Source organism: Gobius niger (assembly GCF_951799975.1).
Source record: "Gobius niger genome assembly, chromosome: 18".
Taxonomy (NCBI): Eukaryota; Metazoa; Chordata; class Actinopteri; order Gobiiformes; family Gobiidae; genus Gobius; species Gobius niger.
Window position 1 is genome coordinate 25,312,597 of NC_136869.1, and position 17,780 is coordinate 25,330,376.

The 17,780-nt window shown below is 39.7% G+C and overlaps 2 protein-coding genes across 2 annotated transcripts in view; both read right to left on the reverse strand.

Moving 5' to 3' along the window:
- LOC306977564 (F-box/LRR-repeat protein 7-like) overlaps positions 1 to 2,884 on the reverse strand; it is a 44,008-nt gene extending 41,124 nt beyond the window's left edge. The window contains exon 1 of the mRNA XM_079575951.1: positions 2,480 to 2,884. Coding sequence (XP_079432077.1) covers positions 2,480 to 2,516 — 37 coding nt within the window. The 5' untranslated portion in view covers positions 2,517 to 2,884. The remainder of the gene's footprint in view (positions 1 to 2,479) is intronic.
- Positions 2,885 to 7,855: 4,971 nt separating this feature from the next.
- med1l (mediator complex subunit 1-like) lies at positions 7,856 to 17,496 on the reverse strand. Its single transcript, XM_079576629.1, has 16 exons — positions 17,414 to 17,496; positions 12,823 to 12,898; positions 12,579 to 12,633; positions 11,585 to 11,711; positions 11,474 to 11,502; positions 11,323 to 11,394; positions 11,173 to 11,247; positions 11,038 to 11,114; positions 10,862 to 10,924; positions 10,361 to 10,484; positions 10,160 to 10,284; positions 9,883 to 9,989; positions 9,623 to 9,821; positions 9,462 to 9,557; positions 8,583 to 8,685; positions 7,856 to 8,357 (listed from the first exon to the last, which is right to left on the reverse strand). Exons 1-16 carry the CDS (start codon positions 17,414 to 17,416, stop codon positions 7,991 to 7,993), a joined length of 1,698 nt encoding a protein of 565 aa, XP_079432755.1. The 5' UTR covers positions 17,417 to 17,496; the 3' UTR covers positions 7,856 to 7,990.
- Between the last annotated feature and the right edge of the window lie 284 nt (positions 17,497 to 17,780).

A 17,780-nucleotide genomic window follows, 5' to 3' on the forward strand; every position in this document is an offset into this window, starting at 1 on the left:
CAAACAAATCTGTGGCAACCTCCTCGCTGCCAACCGTTCCCACTTGGACACAAAGCCAAACGTTGATAGGAAGTCACAATTTTGAAGGCAATTAGAGCAAAGCCAAAAAAATCCTCCAAGAACTGAAATAGATATCGTCAATAGGCCCACAACTGCTATTGCATTACAAAGTGAGTGAAGAAGCCCCTTTTGTTCATCTTCCAGAACTAATTGCAGCAGCTACTGACGGACAACCATGAACATCCATTTACAACGGCCGCTTTAGTCTTGTGACCTACAGATGCACGTCTTAAAAGGAAAAAAACGCATAGAACAGTGTCACAAAGCAGAGGCAAAGCACTCCACACACACGTTAGGTACTTACTCTGAAGGAACATTGTCCAGGGACTATTTTGATCTTTTTAAGACATGCAGTAGGTCAATCTAAGAGCTACTTCTGTGAGTGAGGAGGGTCTTGTGTGTTTGACTTTGTTGAGACCTTGGTTTAGACCTTTTTTTTTTATTATTATTATTAAGCACATTTGGAAGTAGATGCTTCTCACTTGATACATGTAATTCAAGTCTCCTGTATATATAGGTGTCAAATCAAACACTTTAATGAATACTATAAATAAAGGCCCTGCACCTGATTTTCTTATTAAAAAAACAATGAAAGTTGGAAGCTATCACGCTCTTCCAAGACCAGACCACAAAGACCAGACAGGTACGTATCAACTGGTCTCAGGTAAAAACAAATCACAGTATGGAAGAACAGTGTGCCCTCAGTCACGCAAAAAGACCAAAGATGTTGTTAGCATCTGGCCTCTCCCAGCATAATCCTATAGCTCCAAACTAGGGTGAAGTTGGAAGCGTCTTCTACGGGCACGCACAAAGACCAGACAGGTACGCGTCAACTCGTCTAAGCTCAGGTAGAACATCTCTCAGTATGTAAAAACAGTGGCCTGTTCCTTTAAGCCCTTTTAGCACTGCTGAACATGTAGCATCTTCGCTTCATATTGACGTTTTGTCAGATCACATGCTTGGGTCCCTGTTTCTTACCCCAGACAGGGCCTAATGGAGTTTACATGTTCTCCTGTGTCTGCGTAGGTGTCCTCCAGTTTCCCCCACCACTAAAAACATGAACAATAAGTGAATCCTCCAGCCAGGTGTTTCTGACCATTAGCCTGGCTTCACATCTGGAGATGGGTCCCCGAGCACCGACCTACCCAGGCTGCCCACTGCTCCTACAGGTCGCCCCAACAGCATTGAGGATGGGTCAAACCAGTAAACGTTTTTTGCATCAATTTGCACAAAAAATCAAAATGTTTTTTTCTTTTATTTACATTGTAGATTCTCACTGAAGGCGTTAATTTATGAACGAGGACATATGGAACAAAATAATTGAAATAAATTCTTTAACCTCTTAACTCTCGACTGAACCGAGAGATCTTTTTCCTCACGTTATCAGATTTTTTTCCCATCATTTTTTTGTTGGGTATTCAACTCATTTTTGTAACTTTGTCATTTTTTTGGTCATTTTTTGGTCCATTTTTTGTCAATTTTTTATCACATTTTTGTCATTTTTTTGTCATTTTTTTGTCAAATTTTTGTAATTTTACTGTCTTTTATAACATTTTTATCACATTTGTCTTTTTTTGTCGTTTTTTTTTGTCACATTTGTCATTTTTTCGTCACATTTTTCTCAATTTCTTGTGACATTTTTGTGACATTTTCATCATTGTTTTCGTCTCAGTTTTGTCGCTATTTTCACACCTTTTTTCCAGAAGCTTTTGGATTGAGGTAAAGCCAAACTGGAGAAAATGTGCACGGTTCAGGTGGGAGTTAAGGGGTTAAAATAGCTAGAAAAAACACTTTGGCTTTGAACACTTTTAACATGAACTTCACACACTGTTGTCATTAAACCATGAATGAACACATCCCATGGTTTAATGCCTTCAATCAGAATCACACAATGGAAATAGTGTTGAAAATCAAGAAAATACAAAAAGCGTTTCCAAACTTTAGATATATACTAAGATAGTATACTACATATTCGGACTATTTATTTTAAAGTCTCCATTATTTGCAGTCTGCTCTACTGTATGTATATATGACCCCTGAATATGGCCGCCAGGTGTCCCTCGTCAGCAGCAAGAACATCTCGGCACATCTTTATAACGGGTCCACGGAGTATGTGGACTTTACAGCCAGTTGAGACAAAGCGCATTGCCCAAAAGCAGCTTCAATAAATGACTGACAACCTCTTCTTAAAACGCGTAGCTACGTGCCCAAGTCACACAAGCAGCCCGCATTCCCATTCCACAACTTGGTCAACTTTTACGCGCAGTCCAAACAACTTTTACGCACATTAGCATCACGTTCTTTGTGATACAACGACGCGTCAACGTCAAAAAAAGGCTACATTTGGAAGAAAACCCGGACAGGCTATGTTTGTCAGAAACGTGCTCCTATATGTGCTGTGCCGTCTGCGTATACTCACCCTCGCTTCCGTACTGTTTTCCATTGTTCGCACCCATTTCATAGAATACATAATCTACGCGCGTCTCTCCGCTAATCCAACGCAGTTAAAAAAAAAATCCCCCCGAATCCGGAAAGCGCTCCGTCCATCGAGGCACGCGCAGAGACACCCAAAGACTTTTGTGTCGGCCCGTTCACTCTCCCACTCCAGAATCCAGATGTTGAACAGCGTCAAACGAAAAAGAGTTAGAAATTACGCAAACTCGCACCACGTTGTCCACTTTCAACCCCCCGAAAAATGAGAATAATCCACGTATAGTTGGGAGGTGGTGGGGGGGGAAGGAAGTCTGAAATTCCGCCTGGTTGGAGTTGGGAGCGAACTTTTTAGAAGGGGCCGAAATAGCAAGCAGCTGTTTATCGGGAGTGTGTGTGCGCGCAATCAGAGAGAGAGAGAGGGAGAAGAGCCAGAGCCAGACGAGACGGGCTGCCAGCGAAATCTGGATTTAAAGAGACCGCATACAAGCCAAGGAGATGTGGTGTGTGGACCCGGTGTTATGAATCTGCAGACCCGGAGCGCAGGCACGTCAGGGACCGCAGATCTACGACCCCCGCTTTGGGAAACTGCGACATCTGCTGTTTGGAAAGCTATGTCATGATCATTATGGTCAGTTCTATTGTGATTCAGATTCAGTGTGGCCAATACCTTTACATGCTTTTGTGTGCTTTCTGTTTGCTTCTCAAACATGAAATGAACAAGCTAAATAAGAGTCAATCTCACTATGGTAATTTCTTGTTGACTTTAAAAGGTGCACTGCGTAACATTTTGGACTATACTGTTGCCGGCAAAACAAAACATGCTCCTAATGTCCAGCTCAACACAGAACATGCTATTACTGCAGTGTGTAATAAAAGAATGGATTTGGATGAGAAACTAGCCTGTTTAAATCTCAAATTCTACTGCCTTTTGTCACATCTCCATGGAAACAAGCTGGAGACGTACCCACTCCTGGTTAAGTTTACAGTCATATCTTAGGAGGGGTGGGCCTCATAAATGTTTGAGGTATTTTTCAATGATGAAAATATCTGTCATAAAATAAATGCTTGTATTTCAATTTTATTTATTGGGTAAAATTCAACACGGTGTGGCTTTAACATAGGCTCCAGACAACTCGAGTGCAAAAGCAACAAACTAATATTGGGTGAGACTAATTATTTAACACCAGTTGGATCCTCGTCAGTAGAATAGAGCCAAGTTGTAGTAATAATAATATATGTCTTTTTGCTTCGATGGAGGAGTAACAACCTAATAACAAATGATAATTGTTAACTTTGTCAGATCTGATCAGATGGTCAGAACAACAAGGTCAACAGTCAATGGCCAATGTACCAAAACGAAAAACTGCATCAGGACAATCGGCATTTTCTTTTAAAACTATCTCTGAATGGAACAAACTTCCAACTGCACTAAAACAGCAACAACTAAATTTGACATCTGGGAAGGGTAGGGGTGGGTATAGACAATAGAGGAACACGTTTTCCCTTTAGTTTGCCGTACTACTTTTTAAAAATTGTATATAAAATGTAAATACTGTCTGTAAATATTATGAACTGTATTTTTTATGCTTTTTGTAGTGTTTTGTAATTGTCTGTCTCGGGGACTGCAGATGGAAATTAGCTCCAAGAGCTAAAGTCTGGTACAAAGCATCTTTTCATGCTGATTAATGCTCCTGTACATGTCCCTGTCAAATAAATAAAATAAACTAAGGGCAGCTTCATCCACCAGGCCATCAGGAAGCTGAACTCTCCCTTCCATCTGCTGCCCCATATTAGCTACATACATTTCCAGTCAAAAGTTTAGAAACGCTTTTTTATATATTGCTTTATCTGTTATTTCAAGACTTTTTACATTGTAGATTCTCGCTGAAGAAATGTATTAAAGGAACATATACAAAATAGGTGAAATAGATTCAAGAATAAATGGCTGAAATTTTGTCAATGCATGGTTTCTCTGACTTGGATTTCTAGTAGATCAACTCAAATAGCACGAGGCTTCCATCTGCTGTCCTGAATGTGCAGTGTGCTCCGGTCTGCAGGTTCCTCCCTGCTCCGGAGATGTGCAAGGAAAAGATGAGACAAGAGTTGGGAGTTGAAAGGGTTAAGAGTAAAAAAAAAAAAAGCGAGCTGGATATCACACACACAAGTGAGTGGTTGAGTGCTTTTGTAGTAGAAATTGCAGCTTGGGTTTATTCTTAAAAGAACGCGTATGGCTCGCTTTTGGAAAACCGAAATGACGTGTGACCGAGTGCATTCCGTGCGGTTGGACACACAATGGCAATTACCAGAAAGTGTCGCCACCAGTTTAGTGTCCATTTACAGACAATAGAGAAAGAAACAAAGTAGATGAGACTATTGTACTTTGGTAGTTATACTTTTTGAGATTGTATACTCGAGGTACCAAATTCTATATGGCACTTCTCCCATTTTCTTTAAACCCCACTCAGTTTTTTAGCTGTCAGTGAGTGTGAGTTCGGGAATGTGATGTCATAATCGCTAAGCATTATGGGATTAGCAGCAATCGTAAACTAATGGAGATTTTAAAAGTTAAAACACTGGAGTTATTGTTCTGATTTAAACATTTGGACACCACAGTGAGTGAGATGGATTTACCAGCAGTAACTCAGCAGCTAGCGGAGATGTTCCACGGCTTTTTCTCCACTTTTTATACTGTTTTTAGCTAATATTAGTCAATGGAAATGTATGCTAACAGCTGCAAAGATGGCGGATCTCCATGGTAACTGTGGAATCTCCCGAACTCTATAGCCATCAAACATCGCACATTTGTAACGATCCAGATGTTTTCAGCTGTTGTCAACACACTGACCACATTTAGATCAAAGCCGAGTTAGAAATCATTAATGAATGTACAGACCTTTTAAGATTTTACTTCAGATACAAATGAGCATCCAAATACGTCCTCTGAGCTAAATGCTAGCTTATATTCAGTCAAGTTTCTACTTTGTGGGTCAGATACACATCAAATGACCACTAAATGTCATATTATACAGTATGTTAATGGTAAAGAACAGGCAGAAACTATCCTAAAACCATGAATATTGCGCCTGACTTCCCTATTCATTTATATGGGGATCTAACATTCATTCGACAGTAAACAAAATGTACACATTTAAAGGACCCCAGTGACCCCAGTACGGTGCTGTCAGTCCTGTTACCATGGAGGTCAGCTGCGTTACGTCACTTGTAATAAACCTAATTGGACTTTGTGTCGAAGTATAGAGTAGTTTTATGTTAGTATTAGCTGTAGTATTAGCAGTTGTATTAGTTGTAGACGATGTGGAAGGGCTGAAGTCTGAATGCTTAGCCCCACACTTTGTTTCCAAGAATAGCCCCTCACACTGGTCACTGGATATCTTGGAGACAAAAGCAGTTGTTTGGCGTTGACAGTTGGGCATATTACTTTTCCAAATCCGCTGGTAACACAGACGTATTCAAGAGCTCAGCCCTGCTTACAGTCAGGCTGAATTACATCATAAATCGGGATTTTTTTTCCACGGCTAATTCGCTTTGACTGAGGGCATTGTGCGTTCGCGACTCTACAACAGTGAAATCAAACGCTTCTGCTAACAAAGTGATATTTTTACATGCCACTTGTTTATGGGAGCTGTGCGGTCTATACTTACAAGACCATCAAGAATGCATTATGTACTTTAGCGGAGTTTGATTGGCTCACATGGTACCAATCAGCGGGCTCTTGGCTGTCTGAAGCGAGGTCAAATGCCAAACCTCGAAAACCTTTACAGCTGAGCTATCTCTGCCACACTGGAATGCACTGCGGCTTAAGTCCTGCTTTGTGCTTATCTTTTTTTTTTTGGTGACTGTAGCAAATTACCAATCTGAAAACATACCAAACTGTTCACTTAATCGGTAAAAAGGAACCATATTTTTGCTAATTTGATTATGCAGATTTACAACGACAAAACAAGCTCCATAAAAAGTCAGTCTGTCTCCTCCCTAAGAGTTTGCCCCACATGCTGTAAAGTCCAGATAGGAATAGATTACTGGGTCTGCTCATTTCAGCAGACCCTACATTACAATTTTTGGTTTACCAATAGCGGGCAGCCATTGACTGCTTGACTCTGTTAATTTCAACGCATTGAAAATTATAACTTATGAGCTCAGAGCGTTCCAACTGAATTAAGTCATATAAAGTAGTGTGAAAACAACACACGCTTACTCTATGATGCTAACGCTATATGAATGCTTCATCACACCACATATTATACAACACATGCTAAATAACGTTATATTGAAGGCTGTGATCAAAAGTAAAGTTCACATCACTGTGCCTCAGTTACGGCTTTATCATCAGTACACTTCTCCACAGGAGTTTATAAGTCATAATTACCAGCTCTAGTGGCGTTCCAAGGTATTTTTTATAGTCAGAGGTTGGAAATGTATCAGTTACCAGTCTCCTGGAAAGCAACATTAGTCCAGTGCTGCGTTCCAGGAGACTGGTAACTGGTAAATTTCCGACCTCCGACTTGGAAAAATGCCTTGGAACACTGCTAGAACTGGCAATTACGACTTATAAACTCAGAGACAATCAGAGTGATCCAAGTTCAGATATGAGCTGAAGACAGTAATGGCGGCCTCCGGTGGAGAAGTGCAGCTAATGATAAAACTACCACAGCCTTCAGTATAGCAATATGTAACATGTTTTGAACTAAATCTGGTGTAAAGAAATGCTACATATCATTAGCATCTTGTTAGCTAACAGTTGTAGCATCAGTCGTTTTGTTACATACGTGTTTGTACAGCTGGAGCGCTCAGCTGGAACGCTCTGAGGTTGTAAATCGTAATTTCTGCTGAATCCGGGTTACCAGTTGGCTGAAACGCAGCATACAGTAAGTCTTTTGCTGAAAATGTAATTATGTCCAGATTTAGTCACATTTTTCTTAAGTTTGAGTCAAGTTTTTGTCGACTCAAATTTTATACGTGTAATATGGAGCTCATTCACACTGTCAATGGAGATAGTGATGTTTTAAAACCCTCCTTTTCATTTGTATTTAGTTTTTGTCGACAAAAGTATCAGGACATTCACGTTGCAGTCATAGTTTTAGTCACATTAAACTACTTTTGATATTGTTTCAGTCTCCAAATTATTACTTTGACTACAATAATGATCTTATGACTTCAGCGAGGTACTCTTGACCAAACCTAGCACAAGCAATGCAGGTGCCCACTGCTCCTGACAGGTTTCCTCAGCGTCATTGAAGGATGGGTTAAAAATGACAGATTTCCATAAGGGGACAAAAATAATTAAATCTTACCTTTCTTTACCAGCAACGTATGAATCCAGACTTTTTACGCTCAGACATTAGGGCTTAAAGATTACTTTAAGTTATTAAATGTTAAATGTCCTGAAAAAGCAAAATAACCGGCATTTCAAATTTTGAATGGGCTACATTTATTGAATAGTTTCAAATAGTTAAAAATATACTAAAGCTGTAGACGGTCAAATGGGCTCTGACAGTTGGCTGTTACTGTTCCTCCAGGGCAGAAACACATCCACAGGAGGTAAGGGGTCGGGGACGTCAGGCGAATCGGGGTTTATTTCGGGCAGAAGCTCGGATTGGGACACAGACACAGCGGCGTAGCAGGCTGAAGCGGATGCGGCGCAGTGGCCCTCTGGCACAGGTGCACTCTGGGAGAATGTGGTGGAGGCGCCGTGTGTATCCATCTGAGAGCCAGGGGAGGGAGATGCAGCGCTGTGGTCGCTGTCCGTCTCCGTGGCGACTGGCAGAGTTGGGGAAACCAAGCTAGAAGCGATCGCACTCAGTTTGGTGTGCAAGGTCTGTAGTGTCACCGGAAGGGAATGGGACCTACAAATATATATATATATATATATTAAAGCTCTATATTTGTGGATTTGAAAACAAGATTATGCAAAATTGATGCGAATATAGCATTTTATACAAAATGTTAGACGGTGTTTCAAACTTGACACTAATAATAATAATAATAATGGTTTAGGTTGTAGTGTTTTGAACTGGTCAACCCTACTGTGCTGAAAATACAACAGTCTATTACTGTATAAAAGGTCAAACCTCTTCATGACATTGGAGAGGCATTCTTCCATCGTCGAATCATTCAGTCCTGCCCCGTACAGTCTGCACGTCACCTGACGAGACCCCGGAATGTCCACCACCACTGTCCACACAAAGCACAGATACACTCCCATAAACTAAGAGGGCAAATCTTCATTCATGCTGATCATTAAAGGAATAGGCCACCGTTTTTACATACTGAGATATGCTCTTACCTCACTTTAGACGTGTTAATATATCCCCGTCTGGTCTTTGTCCGTGCGCTCTGCCAGGTACACGGAGCACATACGCAGCCTCTCCCACATGTCACATAGCTCCAAAAAAGCTCACGATAGAAGCTACCAAGCTCTTCCACGTGTTCCCTATTTAAATAAAGTTACGTGAAGTGTTTTCATGCAAAGTATATTTACACAGAAATGTAGCATGTCGATTTTATAAGCAGATAAAAAGGGGGACTATATTGTGAGGCGTAATGTAACTCCTAAAGACTTCCCCCGCTCACTTCTGTCAATAACCTTTAGGAGTTACTGCGCGGACGGTTTACTCCTCGTATCATTACGCCTCACAATATAGTTCCCCTTTTTATTTGCTTATAAAATCGACATGCTACATTTCTGTGTAAATATACTTTGCATGAAAACACTTCACGTAACTTTATTTAAATAGGGAACATGTGGAAGAGCTTGGTAGCTTCTATCGTGAGCTTTTTTGGAGCTATATGACATGTGGGAGAGGCTGCGTATGTGCTCCGTTTGCCTGGCAGAGCGCACGGACAAAGACCAGACGGGGATATATTAACACGTATAAAGTGAGGTAAGAGCATATCTCAGTATGTAAAAACGGTGGCCTATTCCTTTAAATATACGTAAATATGCTCACAGACAGCGAGGGAGTCTGTGTCAGGCGGATGGAAGGTTACAGTGAAGCTAGTGTCGGTCTCTGGAAGGACTTCAAAGTGCAGCTCACAAGACGGGCCTAACAGAGACCAGCAGTGTGTTCAAATGATCAGCAAACTGTGGACCACAAATCTGAAATCTTACTTGCAACTGCACATTTGGAGGTCAGCGCACTTTTCAGAACTGAATTAATGTGGCACTGGTGACGCAGCAGCTCCAGTAATGCAGGCACATGGGACAGATGGGTGAAGGAAACTGTATCCACCAAAGTGCCTTGATGGGCAGGCCCCTCCCAGGCCTCGATAGGGAACACGTACGTGTGCATTCCACCCTCTGCAGCAGACTGGGCACAAAAGTCATGAGTGTGGGTATAGGTTCACACAGAACTGTTCCAGAGAACCCACCACAGTAGAAATGATATCCTGGTCATCTGGAGTCCCTCCACAGTGGTTTGAACTGAGAAGACGGGGCAATGGTGCCCACTGCAGGTCAACATCTGCTATTGACACATCTGCCATACAGAAGGCAGGAAGAAATCCCCATATGAGTGTTAAGTATAGGTGTTTTAATTAAATATAATTTAAATATTTGTTGTCAGCCTTTAATAGTAGGATCTTTACCTGTTTTGGAAGCAGCATCATTTACCAGCCGAGACAATGCTTCAGACTTTTTCTTTTTTACCTGTAATCTGACTGAGTTGGCTCCACAAAGATGGCATCATTGCAACAGCTGGCTGCAACTTAAGCAGGAAACAGGCTGGCATCTGGTCACATGACACGTCATTCACCGACTTAAACAAAGGGTAGCTGGAAAATATAATGCATATTGTGATGATAATATGGTGCACAGGCAGCATGACATGGCTAAATCAAACAGGTTTACCCCTGCTCGTCGAGCTGAGGAGGCTGGGTGATGGAAGAGGCCACCTGAAGCCTATGGGGAACATCCGTGAGTGCAACGGTCAGCAGGGCGGTGTGTGTCTCCTGTGCAGGACAAGGGGAGCCCTCTGTAAATAAAAGAATAATGATCACTTTCATTTATATGTCATTTTATTTTGAGAATTGTAATCGAAATTGTAACTGTGCATCTTTTGCTGCCTCTTGGCCAGGACTCCCTTGAAAAAGAGGTTTTTAATCTCAACGGAATATTCCTGGTTAAATAAAAGGTTAAATAAAAATAAATATTACTGCTGTTATCGAGATGTGATGTCAGCACGGACTACAAACTTTGAGAAACTTTCATGCAAAACTAATACAAAAGCGTAACTGGCCTTTGTTGACTATTTGAGAGATATAAATAAATAAAAATAAATATCAAGTTGCCTGTGTATTTCAAATGTAACGTACATAGTTGAAACAACATTATAGAAAGTGCACATCATACCTGGACTCATTGTCTTTAAACTGGAGTCCGGTGACACGTAGAACTGGACAGTCAAAGGGCCGCCTGTCCAAATGAATTTAAATGGAAAGTGACAGTTTAAACTTAACATGTCACAAAGTTATACATCCTACATCCACACTGACGACTTAAAGTGACAGTGCCACTTTCGTAAATACCCTCTTTCCCAGATGTTACAGAGCCAACAATGCCATTGTTTATGAGGTCAGCTTGAGAAGCGGGGTCGTCTGAGGTCCTAGAAGAAAAGACAGAGAATGAAAATGAATCCAACCAAAATTAGACGCTGCACGTACCTTAAAACATGGGACATTTGCTCTAAATCTTTTCCCAGAGCCTGCACCGCCTCCAACAACTTTACTTTTATTTCACTGCAAAAGATAACACAGTAAAGTGTGCTTTGTAATTAAAGCATCACACACATTATTCCGAAGGTTGGAACATACTTGTCTCCAGGGATGTTGTACTGGCTGTAAAGATCGCCCAGCTTATTAGAAAATCGGACAAAATCTTTAGATCTTCAAAAGGCAACACAAACATATGAATGAATCGTGTTTTGGATCCAAATATCATTACGTCAATCAACCCAAGTCTCACCTCAACAGCTCCAGAAAGGACTCGCTGGCCTGCAAACAATTACATTTCATTAAGGTGGCAGAAATGTGGGGAATAGCTTTGTTTTGTTTTTTAAAAACATGACTGACTGACCATGGGAGCCCCTCCGTGTGGAGCCACATTGACCACTTTGACTGTACCGCACGGCAACAGCACCACCTCCAGGTAGAAGAGGTCTGCTGTCAGGTAACACGTGCCGTCAGTCAGATGGAAACCAAGCCTGGGAAAATATAGGAAACGAAAAGTTAAAAGAAAAAAACATGGTCAGAGGTGGGTCGAGAAGCAAGAAGTATGTAGACAAATATTCTTTGCAAAAGGTGCGGGGATCCCAGGACGAACGCGAGCACTTAGCAGGGGGTACTTGGAAATATCTCCGATCTAAAAAGAAGGTGAAACTAAACAGTGTGTCAATATTATCTTAAAAGAAAACTTCTTTTTAATGAAAATTTGCAGTAGTAGGTTTGAATTTCATCATGTTTTTGCTTTATTTTTTTAACATAATGCACAACTAAATACCAATAAATCTGAGTTTAGCGGATCATCATTTTCTAAATAATTGGCTGCAATTAGAGCTTCGGGAGGGGGACTGCCACCTGCAGCGCTTCACTTGAGTGCTGGATGTGTATGAAGCCCCAGAGGAGGAGTACAAACTGAAATGGACTTGTCACAATCATTACTCATTTTATGCTTTGAAGCTGCTAAGCAGCAGTACAGGCTTTATATATATATAAAAGTTGGCTAGTTTTTATTTTTATTTTACACAAATATAGAGGAGCACAAATGGGCCTGCACAGTTTATTTCAAGGCCCCCCCTAAACTGAAGGACTCTTGACATGAAGGACTCTTGACAAATAAGGTTGGGAACCGCTGATCTAATAGACCACGTCAGCATGGACTTTTACTACACCTTCAGACTCAAAGTAGAAAGAAGAAATACTTCAGAAGTAATATTTCTCAACTAGAAGTACAAAGTGCAGTCACAAAATTACTTAGACAGGAACCGTTTCTTCAAAAGTTGATCAAGTAAATAGAAATGTAGCAGATTTACTACCCTCATCATTTCCTGGTGTTCCATCTGCCGACTTACCCGTGTTGTGTGGCGATAGTTTCCAGACGAGTTTGCATAGTATTTATGGATGACACTGGAACGGAGACAAAACCGTAAGCATTAGAAAAGTCGCTAAAAGTCTGTGTGGACCAAAGCTAAGGTTCAGCTTCTTTATATCATTTCAAAAACAATAATCAAATCAAGGCCGGGCAATATTATGATAAAGAATTGTGATTCCTGTGACAATCTGTCATTTTGATCCATAGTGACTGACATACATTACCGTTAAACGCTTCCTGCAGCCGTAGCATGGTTCTTCGCAGTGGTTCACGTGGTATGGACTCATCTCTGGATTTGTCCTATCGAGAGACAAGAGTGGGCAAAGAACAGCTTAGACCACATCCAAGTCTGGAAACACTTTATATTTTAAATTCTTCAAAAATGCCTCTCTTTAGTCTTGACATTTTCTCCACCAGTTTCATAAGGTCCTTGTCCCTGAAACAGTCTGTGAAATCCAAACCCTTTCAGGTGACGACATTGTGAAGCTCATTGAGAAAATGGTTAAGGTGGGGGCTAAGATGTTAAAAATAATATCAAGTGTTACTTCAGTACTACTATGGAATTTCCTGTTAGCTTTTGTGCAAGTGCATTAAATGAAAAACTTTGACAGAGCCTGAAAAGCATCCCCACGGTCAGAGGGAACTTTATGACTAGGTCTTGGCTTTGCTCATCCCTTTTGGGACCACACGTTGCTTCAACCCACCAAGTAATCATCACGCCTCGAGAGACTGACCACTGCCAAGCACCACTTTCTGGTAATCCTAAGTATTATCTCCACGGCTGCTCCACCCAGGACAAATCTTATTGAAATAACTCCCAGCAGTTCGGCCGTCTCTGCTCTGCGTGACAAGACTGAACGCTGAACTTCCTTTAGCAATAATCACAAAAAAATGTAATAAGCGAGATAGTTTTCACTGACATCACTTGGCTGACTAGCCTTTCAAGCGAGCGTTATCGTGGCGCTTGCTCCAAACTGTCAAATGAAAACTATATTTGGCATCCAGGTCAATGGGCATGGGATGATTGTTACTCAAATCGTTGTAGTGCCGGGTGCGAAATGGAGATCCCAGAAGTGATAGGCCAAATTGCCAAAGCACACAACAATGCTGACGGTAAAAACAAAGGCTCGAGTGTTTTGGGGGTAAATGACCTTATTCATTCACAACCCCACACCAGCAACGCAGTCGGCTTAACACTTACAATAACTCTACTATATACACAAGCCCCTTCATCTGTATTTCTATTAATAGGGCCACAGTTAAATCAGTATTTGAGAGATTGATATTAATGTAGCTCAGGAGTGCATGTCCAAACCTGACCTGGAAGTTATTTTACCATTCATTTTCCCACAGTCATAAAAACAAAAAAAACACACACACATTTTTGTTAAAGGCCATTTTCTTTACATATCTCAGATCGGGCTGTGCAATTAATCGAAATTCGATTACGATTTCGATTACAACAGTAAACGATTACAAAATTAGCATAATCGCAAAAAATCGATTATAATTTTTTTTTTTTCTTTTTTTTTTTCTTCAAATTTTTTTTTTCAAATTTTTTTTCAGAATTTTTTTTCCTAATTTTTGGATTTTTGTCGCTTTTTTGATGGATTTTTGTCACTATTTTTTGCTGGATTTTTATCTTTTTTCTGCTGGATTTTTGTAATTTTTTTGATGGATTTTTGTCTTTTTTCTGCTGGATTTTTGTCTTTTTTTGCTGGATTTTTGTCTTTTTTTGCTGGATTTTTGTCATTTTTTTGCTGGATTTTTGTCATTTTTTTGCTGGATTTTTGTCTTTTTTTGCTGGATTTTTGTCATTTTTTTGCTGGATTTTTGTCACTTTTTTGCTGGATTTTTGTCTTTTTTTGCAGGATTTTGGTCATTTTTTTGCTGGATTTTTGTCATTTTTTTGCTGGATTTTTGTCTTTTTTTGCTGGATTTTTGTCATTTTTTTTGCTGGATTTTTGTCACCTTTTTGCTGATTTATATTTGGGCTGGATATTGCCAACAACAACTGCACAACACCAAACGTATTCCGATACAGAGTTCAATATGATGCGTGTCGCAATTTAAGTGTATCGTGATAGAGTGTCCATAATATAATACAACTTGTTATGTGAAAAAAAAAAGTTGATAACAATTGATCCTGGAGCATTGCAGAGACAACAGTGATGGAAAATAAAGACGCCATGCTGACCACTCAGCCGCTCGGTCACTACAAGGTCAAATCTGCACAAATATTCACTTTTTTTTTTTCCTTGCATGAAAACTTGCAGAATGCACCTTTAAGGAAAAGGGATCCTATTGGTGCACAAGCCTTTATGAGCCATGCACGGTGGCACCACGTGATCTCTTCTTGGACAATAAGATGGGTGCTGTACTTCTTGTCCCATATCTTTTACATTCAAAATTAGAAGCTTCCCAAACAAATGAAGACCTAGCTCAGGCTTGAGTAACGGACTTTTTATTGGGTGTTAGCCGTTAGCCTGAAAAGTTAGATAATACGTTTTTGTGTTTCCATTGCTGGTGCCAAATTATGGAATGATTTAAGCTCAGATCTAAAACTGTGCTCAAGTATGAATCAGTTTAAGAATAAATGTAAAGAAAACATTTTTTTGAAATGTGAGACAACAGAACTTACAGATTACAAGTGATTCGTCTCATGTATGTGCCTTGTTACTGTCGCTACTTAGCCATTTTTTTTTTAGTTTTGAGTAACTACGTAGGAACAGGAAACTGATGATGTTATCAATCTGTTTTTGAAAAAATAAGTTAAATAAGTTAAACTTCTTCTCACTCCTTTTTGGACATGTGCATTTGTATTTGGCTTTTCAAGGGAACTGGCAAGTTTGCTTTTGTCTTTTTGATTTGTAACAGCCTTTACGTTTAAAAATGTTGTAAAGGTGTGTTGTGTTGCTCAATTGTTCAAAATAACGTAACGAACGAGAACGAACGAGCCTCAAGACAAAAACACACATCATTACAAAACATGGAGGTTTCCTTCAGTAAAGTTGTTTCGTTTCACATGTTTTAAACCTGCTCAAGTCAGATCTAGGGCTGTGACTAACGATTATTTTGGTAATTAATTAATCGATGGATTATTTTTACGATTAATCAATTAATCACTTGGCTGTGAATGAAACTTTAATTTTTTTTTACTACCACATAAAGCTAAAGTGGCGCAGCTTGAGGACATGTTGATGGAATAAACTTAAAGTGAACGTTTGTAGGAGACTCTTTGTGCTAATTGTGCTTCTGACAGGATGAGACAGACAGATATTTATGAAACTTACAATGTACAAAACACTACAGACTTTAAAAACAAAGTAGCTTTTCATAAAAAATACACAATTTCCATGTCATTTTTGCTCTATTTGAATCTGTGTTTACTAGAAAACGATTAATCGATTGCTAATATAGTTGTCAACTATTTGAATAATCGATTAGTCGTCGATTAATCGTTAAGTTGCTTCAGCCCTAGTCACATCCTAAGTTTTACTTGCAGTCCTTTACGAAATCTTGAGCTATCGCTTCATTTGTGTGGGACCCTGCTCATTTTTTATGTAAAAGATACGGGACAGGAAGGAGAGCGGCAATGATACTGTCCCGGCGGAAATCACGTGGGGTCACTGTGCATATTCACCTTATTCCGCCCCGCCCACTTTTGACACTTTTTGCCTCGTCTTGGCACTTCCGTTGTACAGACACTTCTGGTCAAGCGCAAAGCTCGTTCATTTAAACGGAGAACGAGGGAAAATATTCTCCGCTCAAATCTGATGTTTAGATAAAATGGCCCAATGTTCATTTGCACCAACATGTCAACACTGCACCGTTTCTCAGCGCGGCCGAAAAACCGTTTTGTTTTTGTGCAGTAACTGATTTTATGTGGACTTCTCCAGTCCCATGTTAACCGATAGGAGAAAATTGGCGGGCACAATTCATGGCGGCGTCCACGCAAACCCCCGGAGTAAGGCGAATAGTCCATTGGAGCAGTTAGAGAGCACGGTGTAATGCGTTCTGAACAAAGACTATGGTTAGACAAACATATTTGCGTATCACGATACAGAAGCTTTGACACGATGCGCGTATCGTCAAGTACTATTTATCATATTGGGTCATATAAGTAGCGATTTCACTTGATTCTTTAACCTCTTAACTCCCACCTGAACCGAGAGGATCTTTTTCCTCACGTCATCAGATTTTTTTTCCATCATTTTTTTGTTGGGTATTCAACTCATTTTTGTAACTTTTTTGTCATTTTTTAATCACATTTTTGTAATTTTTTGGTCACATTTTGTCACATTTTTGTAATTCTTTTGTCACATTTTTTAGTCAATGTTTATCACATTTTTGTAATTTTTTTGTCAAATTTTGTCACATTTTTGTAATTTTTTTGTCACATTTTGGTAATTTTTTTGTCACATTTTTTCGTCAATTTTTATCACATTTTTGTAATTTTTTTGTCACATTTTGTCACATTTTTGTAATTTTTTTGTCACATTTTGTCACATTTTTGTAATTTTTTTGTCAAATTGTCACATTTTTGTAATTTTTATGGTCACATTTTGTCACATTTTTGTAATTTTTTTGGTCACATTTTTGTAATTTTTTTGTCATTTCCATCATTGTTTTCGTCTCAGTTTTGTTGCTATTTTCACAGCTTTTTTCCAGAAGCTTTTGTACTGGGGTAAAGCCAAACTGGAGAAAATGTGCTCGGTTCTGGTGGGAGTTAAGGGGTTAACACTACTCCATAACAATATATTGCCGATACGATACATAAGTTATATAATGTATATGAGGCCTTTCATACGTTACCATACATCTCCTCACAAGCTGAAACGTATCATTCCAGGACTTCTCGGAAAATTTACTGCGCAGCTCAGAAATAACCGTTTTCATTTTCTAAAAGAAAAGAGAGACAGAGATTATGTTTAAACAAATGTAAAAAATGCATAGTTTACTTTGCTTAACTTTAACTTGTTTCCTGCTCTCAGTCCTGAAAGACACACGTGCGCAGCAATTACCGGGAATGAGCCAATTAACTCAAGTCACTCGTCTAAAGTTGCTATTTTTACGTAGCTTAGGGCATTTACAACTACACCGATATTTTTTGACAACGAAAAACGCCGGTCAGAGTTATAAATGTCGAGGAACGAAACACGCATTCTTCCCAAAGTCCCTG